Genomic DNA, 19,266 nt, shown 5'->3' on the forward strand with positions numbered 1-19,266 from the left:
GTTACAAAATACTCAAAAAGATGTAGACAGCCTGGCACTTTCTACTTTTGTGTGATCATTTTATTGTCGCTTAGTTCTGCATCCACACTTCTTTGCCTTGCTTTAAGATATTTGGAGCTGGACTCCGTAACATTTCTTCTTTGCCAGGTGGCAGGACATTAAGCCTCGTCAACAGAGGCCACTACAGTCATCCTGCAAGTCAGTAGGGTCAGGGAGATACCTCCCTTGAGTGTTCTAGTGCTGCATTATTATTATTCATTGTGGAAGCCCAGTAGCCCACCTGGATGATCTCGAGCTGCTTCTAAAGTTCATGTTCTCTCCATTGGTGAATGATTCCAAGTAGCTCCAGCCCACCCACAGTCAGGCAAGAGTGGGCTGTTTCCTCTGTCCCATTCCAGCCTGCCTACCCTCCAGTAATGATGGGTAGCTTCTACAGATCCGCTCCAGCCCCTTCCTCTCTCATATTTCTTTGCCCAGTGACAGGCTGCATGTGCCTGTGGTAGCCATTCCATGACAAACTTGGGAGTGAGACTTCTTCTAGATGTTTGTTCATTTACTGTCCACTCCCCCTTAGCCTAGAGAGAGCACCTTTGTTGCATTTGCTATTTCTGGATCCCTTAGTGTTTTCTTTGACCCCTTTTACTAGTTACATATTTCTACTAGTTAACAATTCTTCTTTATTATTGTTTCCCATTCAAGTGGCCATTGTGGCTTCTGTCTCACTGGATCATGACTGAATGATGTCCATAGAGCAGTGGTCCCCAACCTTTTTGTCACCAGGGACTGTTTCCACGCAAGAGAGGAGGGAGCAGTAAATGATTCAGGAGGTGCTGTGAGCGATGGGGAGCAGTGGGAAGTGGTAGAGGAAGCTTCGCTTGCTTCCCTGCTGCTCATCGCCTGCTGTGTGGCCCGGTTCCTAACAGGCCATTGGACTGCTACGGGTCTGTGGCCCAGCAGAGTTGGGGACCCCTGCATAAAGCATCTTAGGAATAAGTACAAATAAGTCTTACCTTGCAAATGCAAAAATAGCTGTTCCAAGAAGGATGATTGAAAGGATACACAAAGTGACTGAAAGTATAATCTCTACAGTTCTTTCTGAAAGGCCTTCACCTGAAGAGGAAGAAGTATAACATTATCATTATTATTGTATGGAATACTATATTGGGTCTAAAATCAGAAAAATATTTTTTGGCATATTTCTCATTAATGCTAATAAAATACACAAATATGCTTTTCTTCTAGATCTTCTAACTTTGGGGCTCCATCCTTTGTCCTCTTCTTTTTTTCTATCTAAACTCACACCCTTGGTGAGCCCATGCAGCCTCATGGTTTTTATTTTAATTTTCATCTGTATGATAACTACTTTAATTTAAGGAACTCCCAATTTATATATCCAATTGCCTACTGTACAGCTTTACTTAGACGTGTAATTAAATTTAAAAATCAAAATGTCCAAAGCTGAACTCCTATTCTTCCCTCCTTTCTACCTCTTAGTTGATGGCAACTTCATTGTTCTAGTTGCTCAAGCCAAAAGTCTTGGAGTCACACTTGACTTTCTCTTTCACAGAACACATCCAAAATCTCTGAGGAAATCCTGTTGTCTCTATTTTCTAAGTATATACGCTTTTCACTGAAAGAAACTAGGGAAACTTGGAGAGATAGTAATTCAAAAGTGTAATTAGGGAACAAAAGGAATTTGGGACTTCAAATGGGGCAAGAAAGCTAAGAAACTATCAAAGGCTAATGGTATGGAAAGAAAAAAAGATCTTGAGGTTCCTTCTGGCCAAAGATGGAACAATTTAAACTTTATAATGACTAAAAACTGAAACATTGAAATACAGTCAATATAAAAGTCCAGGAGTTCTAATATTCAGTGAAAGAGAAATGAAAATTAAACCAAAAAATACTAATTTGTAACCTCTGGTTTTAGCTAAACTACTTTTTTTCACTCTGAAAATTTGTAATTAAAGGTAGAAAATTAAGCATTTTTCCCCCGGCTCTCTCATATGAACTGTTTTTTATGAATTAAAAAAATAGCCCTAGTTAAGGAGATAAAGCTCCTTACTAGAGAAGAATTGTGTTTAATAAATGTGGAAGAAATAATAAAATTAGAAATTAATTTTTCATTTCTAATGAAATAATCGACTCAGGTATAACAATCATAAAGGCATCTTTAAATAATTAGGAAGAGGATTGATAGGGACTTGGATATTTAGGGAATGTCAAATGATCGCCTCACAGATTATTTGCTGGTTATAACAAGGGAAGAAACAACTTTCCAGTGAAGGATCATGCTGTCATTGCCATTAAACTTACTGATCAATTTTTAAATCAGTGAAAATCTGACAACCAGATATTATACACCTCCTGATGTGAGGTATTTTGATCTATGCAGCAACACCTGTAAAGAATCCCTGCCAAAAATGTTCATTGTGAATATTTGAACCTTTAGATCTTATCTCTAGTTTATAAGAAAGTAGGGGAAGGAGCTAAAAAATAAAATGACCAGTAAAAAGCAATCAGACAAATTCAGAATATGGAACCTCCCACAGGAAAACTCATCTGGTTGCCTAAATGAGTCCAGGGTATAGGGGGGGAAAGAAGTCTGTTCTAGATTAAAGTAGATTAAGAGACACAATAATGAAAAATGTGTGAATCTCTTGTTTGATTCTGTTTCAAACAAACTATAAAAAAAAATCAGAGGATGATTTGAAAATATATATGGGTTTACATAATATCAAGGATTTATTGTTAATTTTGTTTAACTGCAACCATATAATAAAAACATACTTATTATAATATGCTAGAGTATTTTGGAGTGGAATACCTAATGCTTTCTGTGATTTACTTTAAAACTTAAGAAGTAAATGACATGCATAAATAAAACATGTGGCAAACTTAAAAATTATTAAATTTAACAGGATATTTGGGGGTTCATTATCCTATTTGAAACTTCTGTGTAAGCTCGGTTCACTTCGCACTACCTCTGCTGCAAGCATCCTGATCAAGGCCACCATCCTGTTTTGCATGAATTCTTAAGTCTTCCTGTATCTACCCTTGTCCTCTTTCCATCTATTCTCAACATAGTAGCAAGGGTAATGCTTTTAAAACATTACCTCTCTATGTAAAATCCTCCCTATCTCTCACAGACAAAAATCCAAAGTCCTTCCAATGGCCTCTTAGCCATAGGTTGATGGCCTCTGGTCCCTCGTTAACTCTCTGGTTCCCTGTTATCTCTTTGCCTTCCCTTCCAGTCTCCACCTTGCTTACTACTCTGGAGCAGCACTGGCCTCTTTGTTGTCCTTGGGACACACCAGGTCACTCTTGATATAGGGCTTTTGGCCAGCTTCTTTCTGTGCCTGGAAGGGTATTTCTCTTGTAGATCTGCCCATTTAGCCATTTCATTACCTTCAAGAATTTGCTCAAATATCACCTACTCAATGAAGCCTACAATGACCACCTGTTACTGACTGAATGTATATGTCCCTCCAAAGTTCATGTGTTGAAACCCTAATATAAATACAATGTAATGGTATTTAAGTAAGGAAGTAATAATTAATGTTATATGAGGTCATAAGCATTGGGCCATAATCCGATAGAACTGGTGTTTACTTTTAAGAAGAGACACCAGAAAGCTAGTTCTCTCCCTCCGTGTGCCCATACTGAGGAAAGGCCATGTGAGGACATAGCGAGAAGGAGGCCTTCTGCAAGCCAGGAAGAGAGCCCTCACCACATACTGAATTGGCTGGAACCGCACCTTAGGCTTCTTGCCTCCAGAACTGTGAGAAAATAAATTTCTGTTGTTTAAGCCACTCAGTCTGTGGTATTTGGTTATGGCAGCCCAAGCAGACTAAGACATTACCCTATTTAAGATCGAAAGCTACAACTCCTTAACTTCCTGCCTTCCCCTTTCTACCTCCTCTGTACTCTGTTCTACTTCTTTTCTCCATAGCCCTTTTTAACATTTTATAATTCATTTATTTATTATCTTTATTACCTTCCAGAATGTAAGATCCCTGAGGACAAGAGTCTTTGTTTTATCCAAAACTGTATTCCAAGTCCTGACAATAGTATCAGGCACGTAGCAAATGCTCAATAAATATTTTCTAAATTTACTGATAAATAAAAATATTGATTTTTGAAGTAGCAATTCTGGCCATGATCATATAGTGGTTAGTACTCTGTGTTGTGAAGTAGGAATTAAAAATTTTCAGGTTGACGATAAGTCATTAAACCAAATAAGAATATGTAAGTTATTAATCAGTTATTTTGATGCAACTAGTAATTATAATTATAACCAATTTTAAGTTATATAACATAATTTTATGTAAAAATTATTAAAGTCAAGTGACAAAATAGGTTAACTCTGTGTAAAATACTCAGGGATTAATGTTTCATCTTTTTTCCCCTGGATTGGTGCTTAAGAAATGTTAACAATAGGAAAGAGTTTCTTCGGCTGTTCTGCATGGTGGATTTGAATGAATACTGTACCTTAAATAGTTATCAGAGTTTCATGGTCATCTATAATCTCCAGCTGAATTTAGAAGACTCTAAAGGAGCATGTAGCTCATAAAGTATTTTAGATATACTTTTTTCATGCATTAAAATATAAATGGTTCGTTTCATGAATTTTCACATGCTGACTCCTAATTGGGTATGCTTGGGAAAGGAAACATGAGGCTGAATGAAGAATCATCTTTATCAGGTAGTACTGAGTCACTGGACCTTGGAAACTACTGGGAAAAAATGATTTCATAGACCACAAAAAATTTTCAGATTAGATTACCATTTCAAAGCACTAGCCAAGTGAAGTGAGGAAATGACATATAATGTATTAATAAACAATAGGTAATCCTCTGGGCACTGTATTACAAATGTACTGAAGGACAAAATGTACTATGATTGTCCAGTACAAATTTTGATTTACTGCTATGCATGTACCCACAGAGCATTACCAGTACAGAATGAAGTCACTTTATCCTTTCACAGAAAATGGAACTCTTTTGCTTGAAAGTATAAACATGATTCTTTTTTGTAACATGTACAAGTCATTTCCTGACTAGACTTAAAATCCTATGAAAGGTCAAATTAAATTGTTTTATTTGCATAACAGAATGTACTACTCTAAGCAAATCATAATTATAAAGCACTGCCTAATTTTCATAAGTATTATCTTTTGATTAAAATTATCATTATTTAAACTTAGCTTATGGATCTGACTTTTTAAGCCAGTTTTATATCTCTAAGAAGAAGTTTGAATTAAATGAGTTATAAAGGTCCTAGGACAATGTCTGGCTCTTGATATAGATACATATTACATGAATAATAATATTAAGAAGATCTTTCATCTTAAAACAAGTTCTTATGACAGAACTTAAGTATTAAAAATTTTTTCTCTTTTAGCCCTGTACTGGCCATCCAGGATATTCAAAAACTGCACAAAGAACTTACTAAAAGTCATTCCATTTCATAATTCAAGAACTATATATTAAAATGCCCTACATAAATGTTATTTTCATACATCAGATTGTCAGAATATTAGAAGTAGACAATAAACAGTTGTTTCCAGGGTGTAGAGAGAAGTCACACTTACTATTTAAAAAAAAAAAGGAATTACTGCATTTTTATGTGTACAAACGAAGCATACTTGTATATAAACGTTAGCCTCGAAAAGCTAAGATGAGAAGGTGAAAACAGAACAGCTAGAAATAATTTAAAATGTTGAGAAGAGAAAATGGTATAGCAAGGATAGGAAGTCTGTGGGAACAGAAAAATCACTGATAGTAATGAAATCGAAAGCTCCTTGGGCACTTAGTGATTTCCAGACAACACAGTACAGTGGTTGCAAGCACAGCGCTGACTGGAGACAGACAGCCTGGGTCTAAAAGCTTGTGCTGCCACTTCCTAGCTCTGTAACCTTGAGCAAGTTGCTTAAAGACCCAGCTTCAGATTTCTTATCAGTAAATTGGAGGTATCCATAAATAGGAAATCATGTGATAGGGTTGTAGTGAAAAATACATGAGGTTATATAGAAAAACACTCACAAAGGGCTTGGCACGTAAGTAAGCAGTGTTTTGTATCTTAACTAATAACCTTTCATATTCATTAATCTGTTCATTCATCTGATTTCATCTCCCAGTTAGCTTTTGAAACAGATATTATTCTTCTCATTTTGGAAAAAAGATTGCATAAGTTAATTTGTTAAGTAACTAACCCAAGTTCACATAAATTCCATATATGCCAAAACTGCCTGAAATATGCTTGTCTGACTGCAGAGTTTTACAAGGTTCACCATCACATTACCACTGCCTCGTTAATATCATAAAGCTTTCCCTGTTCCTCTGGTGCTGGTATCTTGGGGGCAAGTGATCCTTTAGCTGCAGAAAATACATAGTGACTCCCTATTTCTGTTCCCAAGTGAGCATATTGGAACCTTTCATTGTTAGCACAGTAATTAAGTGAGAAGTGTTATGACCAAAGAAAACAATCACAGAGTGCCTTTGCCATGGGTTTAAGGTTTCATCTTGTTCAGCTTTAATGAAGCCCTGTGAGGTGCAGAAAGGAGTGTCTGGTTTTCAAATCACAGGAATCCTCTATAATTAAACCTTGTAATCAAAACATTGCCTACAAGCAGGTTCCATAAACTGACGTGCCTAAGCAGGAGTCTTAAAAGAGAATTTAAGGATTCTTGTGAATTCTGTTAATAAAAATCCTAATGCTCAATCCTGAGTGAAAACAAAATCAAGTAAGTTGTCCCCATTATTCCTAAGGCCATAAAGATGTCCCCAAGTGCAAACTCCCCTTCCACCTTATCGGTCCTCATTCAGCAAAGCCCTGTCTGGCCCCTGATTGCTGTTAGCCTTTTTCACTAAACTTAAACATTTTAGTCCATCAGTGATTTTTCTGCCCCTAATTTTAACATCCAAATAATAATATATATATAGGCATATCACTGTATCAAAATGATCTGTCTTGTAAGTGCATGCCCTATATTAACTTAGAAACACAGCCTTGCAAAGGCACTTAAATCCTGAAGATTGTTTTGATAGGCAACTCAACTTGAAGCTCATTCACTGCCTGTGGTGTGCAAAATACCAGTGAATGACTGTACATCCAGTGGTGGTTTGATGACCTAAAAGGGACCTAGACTTTTTTCACTGAAGTGTGAGATACACACATGAGTGTTGGACAGGTCTGGTACAAATGCTGGGAGCCACTAGCCTCTTGCAAATGCTATCCTATATCCCAGTACATGATACATTTGAGAGAAAAAAAGGACTCAAACTTGCTTTGTACTCTTATGATGACACCAGGGATGTTATACTAATGCATTGTACTATTCGCTTGCCCTCAGTCTCACAGCCATGAAACCATTCTTGCCACTGACCACTGACCACTGTAGAAACAGTCAACTTTATTTCCTTTTTGGGCCCTTCTACTATATGCTCCTCGGCAATGTTCTTTTTCCAAAAACTGTATGACTCCATGCCTTTATTAAGGTCAATTATAGACCAGCACCTTTTCTGGAGGGTGCTCTTTGGTGTCTGACTCATCAGAGTGAATCTGATATACACAGAACAAAAATATTCAATAGCCAGGTAAAAAATCAGTGTGAGGCCAGAAATCAATAGTGTTACATCCATTAACCAGGAAAATGCTGGGCTACTTTGCTGGATATCAAGCTCCAGCAGTACATGCCACATTCCAAATGTGAACATTTCATTTCACTACAGCTGAGGGTTGCACTTCTTTTAATTTCCTCTGTTCCTGCCTGACATTGTTTTACTAGCTACAAATAACTATCTAGATAGCAGAATTCCGTGTGGTCAGAGTAAGCATAAGGGAGCAAAAGCCTATTATAAAGCTTCTATGCATCAGGAGAGAGCCCATGGAAGGCCACCCCAAGGAGGAGCTTGAAAGGCTGTCCTAGTGTCACTGGTCTCCAAATAACATATGAACCCTGAAAAATTGATTGTAGATACGTGGGACCGTTCCTTGTCACCACCCCTTACCAACCCAATGGCACTCCACCGACTGCACCCAGTCTGTTTCCCCAGTCCCTCCTACTCTAACCTTGGCAGGATCTGGTGCTCTACCCTTCATTACACACCTTACATCCCCTTATACTCCTGCTGTTACTAGGGCACACAGACATTAGCACCTGGGTGACTGGGGTGGTGGTAGTGATTCCAAAAGTGGAATCAGAGAACTGATGGTGTATTTCTTCTGTCTTCTAGAATTACTTATTGTATTCCACTGCCTTGGCTGTGAGAGAAAAGAAGACAACGAAGGCCATCGCTGAGGAACATCTTGAAACTACCTGTGGCCATAGTGATGGATGAGGCCCACCCTTGGCCAAAGGAACGCCATTTAGCAGAATTTGGGAACCACGTCCCTGCACACCATGGTTCCTGATGCTTGGCTTTCCCTCTTCTTTCATCCCTATTAACCTAGATGTCTCAACTTTACCTTTCAGATAATTGACTGAATATGTGGTCCTCATGTCAATGATCTTTATAAAACCAGCAAGCTATGAGATGAATAGCACATAACAAATAATACAACAAAGTGATCTCTTTTTAGCACTGCATCTACAAAATGTCACCTCTCTAAGACATATGAGCTAATCCACTTGTTCTGTGTTTCTTATCTTCCATCATAAATACACCGGGTCACCATTTAGCTGTGATAACATGTAGTTTCTGAATGCTATAACCTAAAGAAAGTTGTCTTGATGCCATCAAAACATTTACTGTGGTGGTGGCAGGGTGTGATAAACTCACCTATCAAACGAAGAAACGCTTGACACAATTTCAAAACCACAGGTCTAGTCAGCCAATTTAAAAACAATTGAATTATTACGTAAAATTAATCAAACTAGTGATTTTACGGAATTAAGCAGACAGCATAGCCAACGAAATTTATGTTATTCCCCCATAAACATTAACGTAGGAAACCATGTGCCACTTCATTTCTTCAAGATCCAAAGTTTCCTTAACTTACGTGGAGGCTGCAGAAACTGGCTTTTTATACAATTGATGTTCTACAACCAGATGAGAATTTCTAACTAAAAATGGTGGAACATGTTCTGTCTTCTTCCAGCCATAACTATCACTGAAATTTATTGCATTCATAATATACCGTGGGTGTGAACAACACACGATGTTCCACACTCTCAAGCCTGATACAGAGGAAATACGAAGTTGTGATTTCCTCAGAGAAATCCTAGGGAAACAGTTTCTCCTAAGGAAGTATATTTTTAAAATCTTTCATTATAACCTATCCAAAAAGAAGCTATTAAGCATTTAATATTTTATTAAATATAAAATATTAATATCTTTACCTACATTATTTTACTAAAATCTTTCAAGGCAGATAACATTCCCATTTTCCAAATAAGGAAACTGAGGTTTATAGAAATTATTTTCTCCAGTGGTAGATTTGAATCCAGGTCTAAATCCTGCATTTGTAGTGTAATGGTTATAACATTTATGCCAGCAGAGCCACTTACTTACTTAATCTGGGCCATGGTTTCCACATTTATGAAAGGGTTTCTGAACCTCAGCACTGTTGATCACGGGTTAGATGATTCTTTGCTGCAGGCCTGTCCTGTGCACCGTAGGACGTGCAGCAGCACCCCTGGCCTCTCTGCCCACTAGATGCCACTAGCTCAGCCCCCACAGTTGTGACAACCCAACCAAAAATGGCTCCAGACGTTCCCACATGGCCCCTGGAAAGTAAGATTGCTCTGGTTGAGAACCACTGAGCTACATTAAAGGACAGTTGTGAAGGGTCCATCAGTTAGTACATACAAAGGGCCTCAGAGTATGTCTGGCACAGAATATTTACTGTTAGATATGTCCATGGTGAAGGAGGAGGGGAAAGAGAAGAAATAGAGTGGGGAGAAGAAGGGGGAGAAGGAGGAGAAAAGGGAGAAGAAGGAGGAGAAAAGGAAGAAGAATCAAATATATTTGCATATGACTAAATTGTATTTATGTTTTCTTCAGGCATGACTGGGTGGATATAACTGAAAAACTCATGAGAGAGTTGATCAAAAAGAAAATAAAGACTGGTAAGCGTCTAGCTTTTAGGATTACTTCAGGAAAATTTTCATAATCCTTTTTCTTTCTTATGACGTAAAAATGTTTTACATATAAGATTACATATTAAACAGCCAAATAAACATTTGCTTAGTGTAACATTCCTACACATCAGACCAAATACCATATTGAAATCTATGTCCAGGTTTGAATAGATGGAACATTCATCACTTAAAACAGTACTACAAATACTCTTTTCTCCTTGGGATAATTAACCTTGAAATGATTTTATACTTGAGAACATTCAGCCATGGATTAATACATTTCCTAATGAATGTTACAGCTGTGATTAGCGTACTGAGGTTATAAATAAAATTAAACTACAAAATACGTCTTACCTAAAGTCTTAACAGGATCAGAGTAATCAGAGTCAGTAAATTGTCCCATGATATTTGTGGCTCTAAATTTAAACCTATGAAATAAAAAGCAGTTTACATACCATACAACTATTTTTTTCTGTGAATAATAAACAGCTGTGAAAAAGATATATTTTTGTTCAAGAGAAAATTAATTTACAAAGTATAAACTTGAAAATCAGTCACCATCAGGACAAATAATATCTTTACGTGAGATGAATAATTACCTGGGACATGGACCTCCTGAATTTCATGAGAGAGTGACTAAAAATCTGACCAGAATGAAATAGTCAGCAGGTTAATCAGATGAAGTAGATCACCTCCCTCATAGATTTATTTGGTTGAAAGCACTGAATGTCTGCATAAGCACACTTTATAAAATATAACTGTTGTACCTCAGCCACCTTTGAAAATGCCAGTAAGCCAGATTTAGAATGGACATATAAAACAACTTGTTCAAATGTAAACAAATGAAGAAGAAGGCTTCTTTATTCTGCATGTGCATAGCTGTATTTTCACTTTCTGCTCTTTCATGACATATGAAATAGAAAATGGATGCAGAAGAAAATCAGTCTTAAAAATCACTGGATGATTCTGTCACCACAGAGACAACCGAAATTTACCTTATCTTAAAACTATGAACCTACAAGAATTTTAAAACATAAAACCAATCTACATTAATAAATTGCACTGCATAATTTAATCTCAAATTCTTATGATTTTATGGATTATAGGAAATGTTTTGGAAAAGTTATGCAAAATCAACAATTCTTGAATAGATATTAAACTTTATGGTGTATCATTTCTGTAAACTGTTACTGTATGATCATCAATTTCAGGCCATAACTTAGTAACTAAAATAATTGTACTTAATAACAGATGATAGAGCATTCTTTTTTCGAATGCCTAACTTCTCTAACTTTTCTAACGTTAACTTGTCCAAGGATGTTTATGAAGAATTTAATAGTGCTTTAACTAGCAGGCACTATTCATGACACAAAAATAATAGTCAATTTAGTAGGAGAAAAATAGCCAATTTAGCAAAGCATTTAATAAAGCTAAAATATCACCATTGGTTTTTATGTTAGATTATTATAATCTACACAATACCAAGTATTAAAGCAAATTGTAAAGATTTCAATCCCTCATTCAATTGTTTGATGGTATGAAGAGCTGAAAATGATTGCTGTAAGTGAGGTAAACTGAAGCCATAATTAACCGAAAGACTAGGATCATGTTTCTAACAACCTGTACATTAGCATGCATGGCAGAAAAAGGAGTGAAAAACACACAATATTACACGTTAGTCACATTACCCGTTACAGAAAGAATTAAATTCTCCTACCTCTGTTCTCCAATTTGCACACTTTTTCATATTGCCCTTAGTCACTTACATGAAACCATAATTACTTTTAAGCTTGCCTACTTTCCCTACAACTGTGCATTCATGGACTGTAAGGACAGTGCCTTGTTGATCTTTATCATGCATCAGCTCACGACACGTCATGGTGCCAGCGCTTACTGGAAAGATGAAGGGAGGGGTAGATGGATGGATGAAAGTTGTCAGCTAGCTTGCTAACCTGATACATAGAAGACACAACTATACTTACAAGTATTGCTTTTTTGGTTTCAGAGGGCCATTGCAGATTTTGTCTTCATTGCCAGGAATCATACATGCATTATCAGCACCTATGATGTAAATTTCTTCATTGCCACTAAACTTTGTCTTTCCCTCTGTACACGGGGGATTAGGAAAACCGTCATTTGTGATATATGGCCTTGGTTTATTAAAATATGCATCATACCACTTTGTTACATTTCCGTCATGCTGAGCTGTTTTCAGAAAGAAAATAATGATTACAAGTAATATCCAAATGTATTTTCACATTTATAAGGGGTGCTTCTGTAATTGCATGAGGAAAATCTGGATGCAATGTTTGGCACTCTGTGAACCACCAGGGATGATTCAGCTGATCTACCTGGATAAGAAGGGAACTCTATCCATCCCCATCACACATGAACCCACAGGCACTGTTGTGGAGAATGACTTCTCAGAGAAAAAACATTCCTCAGTCAAGGGTAACTCTCTCTTTCACACCTACAAATAAGCTATCCATCTTGCTAAAATCAAAACAATCCTACCAGCATATAGAATAAATAAATCACATATTTTAACCATGCCTTTTTAAATTTTGGTAAAATATTTTAGGCATAAATTAATGATCAGTAAAAATAATGATATAAATTAATAATATTGACAATCTGTCAAGCGCAAGAGATGTGCAATAATCAGGAGTCAACCTTATATTACTAATTTCGAGTTGGAAAGTCTTTAGCATTCAGCAATTCACACGCTACGATTTAACACGATAAGCTGGCATGTGATGATACCTCCTGCTTCTGCTACAAGCACCTGTACGTTTTTGATTGGTCCATGATCATCATTGTAGTAACATATTGGCATCCTGATTGTAATTGTTGTTGAAGTCACAAGCAGTTTTCCTGTGGCATCATAAATAGGGGTTGGTTTGGTTTTGGGTCGTGCTGGAGCTGTAAACAAAGAAATATCACTGCCAACTGATTTTTTATTTCTGCAGAGAAGAGAAAATCATTTTGAATTCTCCTTTCATGCAGGTAATTTACAGATAAAGTGATGACATATAAATAACAAATGAAACAGATTTTTGTTTGCATACAGCAGATATTTAGCAATTATTAACTGCTAATGATATAATTATATATTTGAGACTTGCCTAAGATAATGGTGCCCAGGTGTGATTTTCAGACATCTGACTTCTCTTCATATATTAAAAAAATTCAAACTATATATAAGTAATTTTCACAAATGTATTAAATCATACTAATATTTTAGTGTTCTTTTTTTTCTTTTACTTCCTTTAGCTGGTTCACCAGTTTCTATTCTAATCATGCTGGGAGCCCTGTCCTCCAGTTATCCATACCAGACACCTGGATAATATCCTCTCATATTTTTCTCTACGTTCACATAATCATATAAAAATTCAAAAAGTCACACATAATGGATTCTTCTCACTGTTTGATATGCTTTAATGGGGCTATATTAGTATTTTAATTACCCCACATATTGCTTTTATCACTTAACTATGACTTGTGTAAATCTAAGTCACCAAGTACAGGCCTAACTCATTCTTCATAAAGACTATGTTGTATATCACAGTGCAACTGCATCATATTTATTCAATCATTCATCTAGTGATGGAATTCACTTTCCCTTCAGGTTTTGAACATTTGCTTCACTAATCAGCCTTATACATTTAGCCTTATTTACTGATCCTTTTATTGCTATGGAATATATTCCCAAGGGCAGAATTTCTGGAGCAAAAGACACATATACTTTTAACTTTAACAGATTTGCCAGAATAATTTCTAAAAGTGCCATGATAATTCACATTTTATGGTCAATGCATACAAGTATCTCCAAAATCAATACCTGTGGAAGCTCTGTTTGTTTCATCTTACAGCCTTTAGAGCATCAGTAAACTGCTTAATCAAACTTCAATTCTCATATTTATAAAATCTTTTTAAAAAGCCTCTCGACAATGCCATAAATTTGGCAATATCATTTCCATTTTGCAGATGAGGAAAATGGCCTCATGCCACATAGCTATAAGAGGGAAACATCAAAACTTGAACCAAATCTGACTTGACCCTTTAGCTCACTCCTCTGAGATATAAAGGTGGTGATGATATTAGATGTGTAGGAAGTTTATTGGGGAAAACATCTCTGAAGGATAAAGGGGCAGGGAGCAAGAGCAGGTGGAAAGATCATAGACCTGACACATGAATGGAGAGAAGGAAGGAAAGAAAGACTCAGCAGGAAGGATTTCAGGGAGTTCTGAGAAATTTTGAGAGAGGCCACTGGGGAGTCCTCAAGACAAGGTTTCCAGTTAGAGGAATCTGGCATTGGACAGTGCTATCCAACTTGATATTATCTATTGTCACATGCAGATTTAATGAGAACTATTAATCCAGTATCATTCCATGTCATTAATAAAACCATGCACATTACTGGAGAAAAATTCATTTCTCCAGGACCGCCACTGCCACCAGTACTCATATAGCTTCTCTAGATAACTCGTCTTGAGACTGTCTGCCCTATGTAAGGCATGGAAAGTCAGAACTAGTGATCTTTACTTGAGGAGGAGTGGAGTATCTGAAATGGGAAATTTTACTAAATAAATATAATGCATCTATTGTTACCTGTATACTGAATATATGACTGTGTCTGCCACTGAATAACAGAGAAATTAGGATGGTATGATGTAAGCAGTAAGTAAACTCTTCTTTATGAAATCATTTTTAAAATAGCTGATATTTTTGAAGACTATGTATTTGTACATTCCAAGTACATAATTTATCAACTAAAAGCAAATAACACATAAATAGTATTACAGTTATATAAACTACCCATTGATGAAAAAATAAAATATATCAACTTCTTCTTATAGTGAATATTTCTTATTCTGAACAATGCTAGTTTCCAGACACTGTCCCATGGCTTTCTCAAAGATTATCTCTTTTAATCCTCACAACAACCTATGAAGTAGGAACGACTATTATTGCCATTATACAGGCTTCTAGGCATTAAGAAACTTGTCCAAAATCAAACAGGTATTGAGTGGCCAATCCAGGATTCAACCTCAGCAGTTTGACTCGACTCAGCCTAAAGCTGGCACTTTTAATCACTGTGCCGTGCTATACTTACCAAAGACTGAGAAAAGCTGCTTTTGGTTTTAGAGAGAGGAGCATCAGGTGGAATTCTACAAAAGGTCAATATACTTTTTTTTTTTTTAATCTCTCTGCAGGTCTTACACAGGTTTTTACAGAAGAGCAAAACTGAGTGCATATTTTTAGTCTTAAGAAGAGAAGGCACCCTGAATGGCTGAATGCCCCTAAAGTCCTCTTAATAATCTTTTATGGGTTTTGTGGAACTTAATGAAGGAGGGAGTCTCCAAATTTTTGTATATTTTCTATGAAAAAAATCGCTGTCACTAATGAATTGATAGATCTACTTTACAGTCAGAATCATAAAGTTGATTATCTGGTAGTTTAGTAAACACTGTTTGATTAACTGAAAGGAATCTGACTTTCAAAATAAAGATCAGTCAAGGAATCTAACTAGAACTAGTCAAAGTCTAGTCATAGGTAACTTAAAGGAGCTTTCTTTTCAATAAAATATAAAAAACATTAAATACAATTATAAACTTTGTCTCCACAAAGTTTAAATTTAGCAGAAAAGAAATCTAAGAAAACAGTGGGCATTCTTTAACATGGTAATATGTACCATGATTTAGAGATTTTAATTATAGCTTTAATAAGCATACATTATTATTTATTACCTAATGTATGCTTATTATGTGCATATGCACCATTTAAAAGCTTAACTACATCCTTAATTCTAATACAGAATACAAATTATAATTACTCTTTGATTAAGACAATAGCATTTCATCGGAAGGCAGCTCATGTACCTTTAATATCCATGGTTATTCTCATTTGAACCTTTGGCCCTGCACCAGCACTGTTGATTGCATAAACCTAAAACAAAGAAACATCTTGTTATTATTTTCAAATTATTGCACAGGTGTATGTATAACTGATTATGGTTATATGTCATTTTAAAACGACTGCAGTTCTGAAAACCGTATAGTCTGTTAATTATATTTTCTTGCACTCAATATACTATATGGAGGAAGAACATTAGCAATAAAAATAGTTCTTACAACTGATATTCTGGTGCTAAGCCCTGACAACAAAGGCTGAGTGACCTAAACAGCCCTATTACAGAGACCAAGAAAGATGTGGCTTCAGTTTGAACCCGTAGGAGGAAAGAGCAGAAAAGTCACTCTGTCTACACTCTTCATCTACTCTAACATCTGTTCCTTCTCTCTGTAGCTAGGTAACTCCGGCTTTCTTCAAATCTATATTGAAGACTCCCTTTTTTTCCTTCTCAGAGATGAAACCTTATTCCTCAGCCTTCCAGTTTTCCTGTATTAAATCATCCCTCTGAAAGTTGGCCTCTATGCCCTGCTTCACCCCTGCCCCAAAGTATCTGACGCTATACCCTGCATAATGCAGCACATACACATAAAGCATTTCTGTTTGTATCTACAGAGGGTGATTTACACAAATGTGAGTCCTTTCAATTAACTTTGTGCTTAGGAGGCTGCAGACACAGGCCCTACTTTTATTCACTATGTAAAATAAAGACTGTGTTCTTGGCCAGTTTCATTGTATTCAATAAATATAATTCACAATATATCTTTATTGGAATTAATAAATTTGTTTCATACATTAGTGGCCCACCCTCCAGCCCATGGATAGTTTCGGAAGTATTTTGATTGAATTAATGATATATGTGATGTGGTAGGTAGAGTAAATAAATCAAGCCCATAAAATGTGGCTTAAAAATACCTAAAGGAAATATTTATTGGTGGATGTAATTTTAAAAAGTACTCAAAAAATAAAAATAAAAAGTACTCAAATGAAAAGTGATGTTACGAACTGCTTAATTATTTTTATTTCTTTACAATCTAACATTTAAGTGAGATAATAAAATTGGGCAGTGCTTCTCAACTTGCAGTGGGCAAAGAAGTCTTGCAAACCCTGTTAAATGAAGATCTGTAGGGTTTTTTTGTTTTTTATTTATTTACTTATTTATTTATTGGCTACATTGGGTCTTCGTTGCTGCACACAGGCTTTCTGTAGTTGCGGCGAGCGGGGGCTACTCTTCATTGTGGTGCGTGGACTTCTCATTGTGGTGGCTTCTCTTGTGGTGAAGCATGGGCTCTAGGCGCACAGCCTTCAGAAGCTGCGGCACATGGGCTCAATAGTTGTGGCTCACGGGCTCTAGAGCACAGGCTCAACAATTGTGGCACATGGGCTTAGTTGCTCCGGGGCATGTGGAATCTTCCTGGCCCCAGGGATCAAACCTGTGTCCCCTACATTGGCAGGTGTATTCTTAACCACTGTGCCACCTAGGAAGTCCCTGATCTGTAGGTTTTCATTCAGTAGGTTGGAACAGGTATGAAGAAGTTACACATTTCTAATAAACTCTCAGATGTTGAGGACACTACACTTTGCAAATAATCAGATTTCTTTTTCTTTAAATTATGAATTTGTCATACTTTATTTCCTGTTTTTTTCTTTTATTTGCAAGAGCCAAAACTATTATAATACTTGCTACCTACCATAACTATTAATATCCTATATAGAAATTACTATTCTTATTACTAATGTTTCAGATAAGTAAACTGAGGCATAGATTTGAGGAAATTGCCCAGAAAGAAATCAGCAGAGCCAGAATTTGAACCTAGGTCAGTTCATTCTCTTAACTACCCCCTTCTCTCTAACAGATCTTCTACCGTGGGGATCCATTTAATGGTACGTGCAGGAGGAATCCCAGCAAGTCAGATTATATAATGAGATATAAAGTGCGTAAGGGAAACAACACAAATTATTAATGACAGTTTTCTGATATTATTATAAAGAGTTGATAGGAAGATTAGTTACGGAGCTACTTAAATGTATACAGTGAATTCTATGTTGCTTAGAAGATGATTTTTTGAACTATGCGATTCTATTTGAAAATTCCAAGACATGGTACAAAAAGTGAAAGGATGAAAGAAATTGTGTATGCGTCTGTGTATATGCATGAACTGACATAAGTATTTACTTTAAAAAATGTATAATTTTGAATGAAGATATAAGATATTAGTTTTAGTAATAGATGTGTGAAATACATGTGAATTTCAATCACATAAGTAGTAATTTCTGTCTTTTGCCTTTGAAATTTGCTTTTCCATTTTCCATTTATAATCACACAGAAACAGTTTTCCTTTAGGCAGAATTCTCTGTGCAAACTTTTTTGTTATTTACATATTTTTACAACACTTGCTGTATTAAAATAGGAAATCAGCAATTTTGTTTCTCCAAATCTGTTTTCAGTTGGCATATCTTAAACAATCCCACAAAAAGATAGGAAAAATGTATTATGTACATAAGCTGCAGTATTTTTGAATGCTGAGTTTGTAAGACAGGTGAATAATTAAAAGCGATGTATACTTACACTGATGTTGTATGTATGTCCACCTTTTAGTCCTTCTAGCATAGCAATGACAGATGTGTCAGTTTTCTGGATAATACTGAGGTTGTGAATCTGGACAGCCGTAGGATCATCTTCTCGGTAGACCAAAGCTTGATACACTTGGATATTTCCATTAGGTTGAGAAGGAGGAAGAAATGTTAACTGAAATTTTGTAACTTCATCTGGTATCTTCTGAAATGTCATGTTGTTAGGTGGATCCTTAGGGACTGAAATGAAATATTTAGCAATTAAAATTTTTTTTTAATTTGTATTCATTTTGATCTCCATATAAAACTGATTTGCTTCAAATTTCTGTTTATAAAGAGTATTATACAGATCATTTAAGCCATTTAATTATGAAAGCAAGCCAAATGGCTAATGCATTATAGAATCATTGACATCTATAGATCACAGAAATCATAACAGTTATCCAATTTATTTGCTTATTTATTTAGTCTTTTATATGTATTTAGATTTTTATACAGAATGCATTTCTTTGACACTCTGAAGTTAAAAATAGTGTAGACTCACAGGAAGTTGCAAAAGTCATACATACAGTCCCCTGTAACTTTCCCCCATCTTTCCCCAGTGGTGACATCTTACATAATTGTAGTTTAATATCAAACCTGGAAACAGAAGTTGGTACAATAATGTTAACTTGACTATAGACCTTATTCAGATTTTT

General features: G+C 35.9%; 1 protein-coding gene across 1 annotated transcript in view; it reads right to left on the minus strand.

Annotated features, from left to right (window-relative positions):
- Positions 1–19,266, minus strand: part of PTPRQ (protein tyrosine phosphatase receptor type Q) — a 197,521-nt gene that overhangs the window by 44,225 nt on the left and 134,030 nt on the right. Inside the window, exons 29-34 of the mRNA XM_057740406.1 lie at positions 18,564–18,808; positions 15,967–16,033; positions 12,848–13,006; positions 12,067–12,289; positions 10,439–10,512; positions 1,011–1,110 (exon numbers count right to left, since the gene is read on the minus strand). Coding sequence (XP_057596389.1) covers positions 1,011–1,110; positions 10,439–10,512; positions 12,067–12,289; positions 12,848–13,006; positions 15,967–16,033; positions 18,564–18,808 — 868 coding nt within the window. The remainder of the gene's footprint in view (positions 1–1,010; positions 1,111–10,438; positions 10,513–12,066; positions 12,290–12,847; positions 13,007–15,966; positions 16,034–18,563; positions 18,809–19,266) is intronic.

Source organism: Hippopotamus amphibius, chromosome 7 (genome assembly GCF_030028045.1).
Source record: "Hippopotamus amphibius kiboko isolate mHipAmp2 chromosome 7, mHipAmp2.hap2, whole genome shotgun sequence".
Classification (NCBI taxonomy): Eukaryota; Metazoa; Chordata; class Mammalia; order Artiodactyla; family Hippopotamidae; genus Hippopotamus; species Hippopotamus amphibius.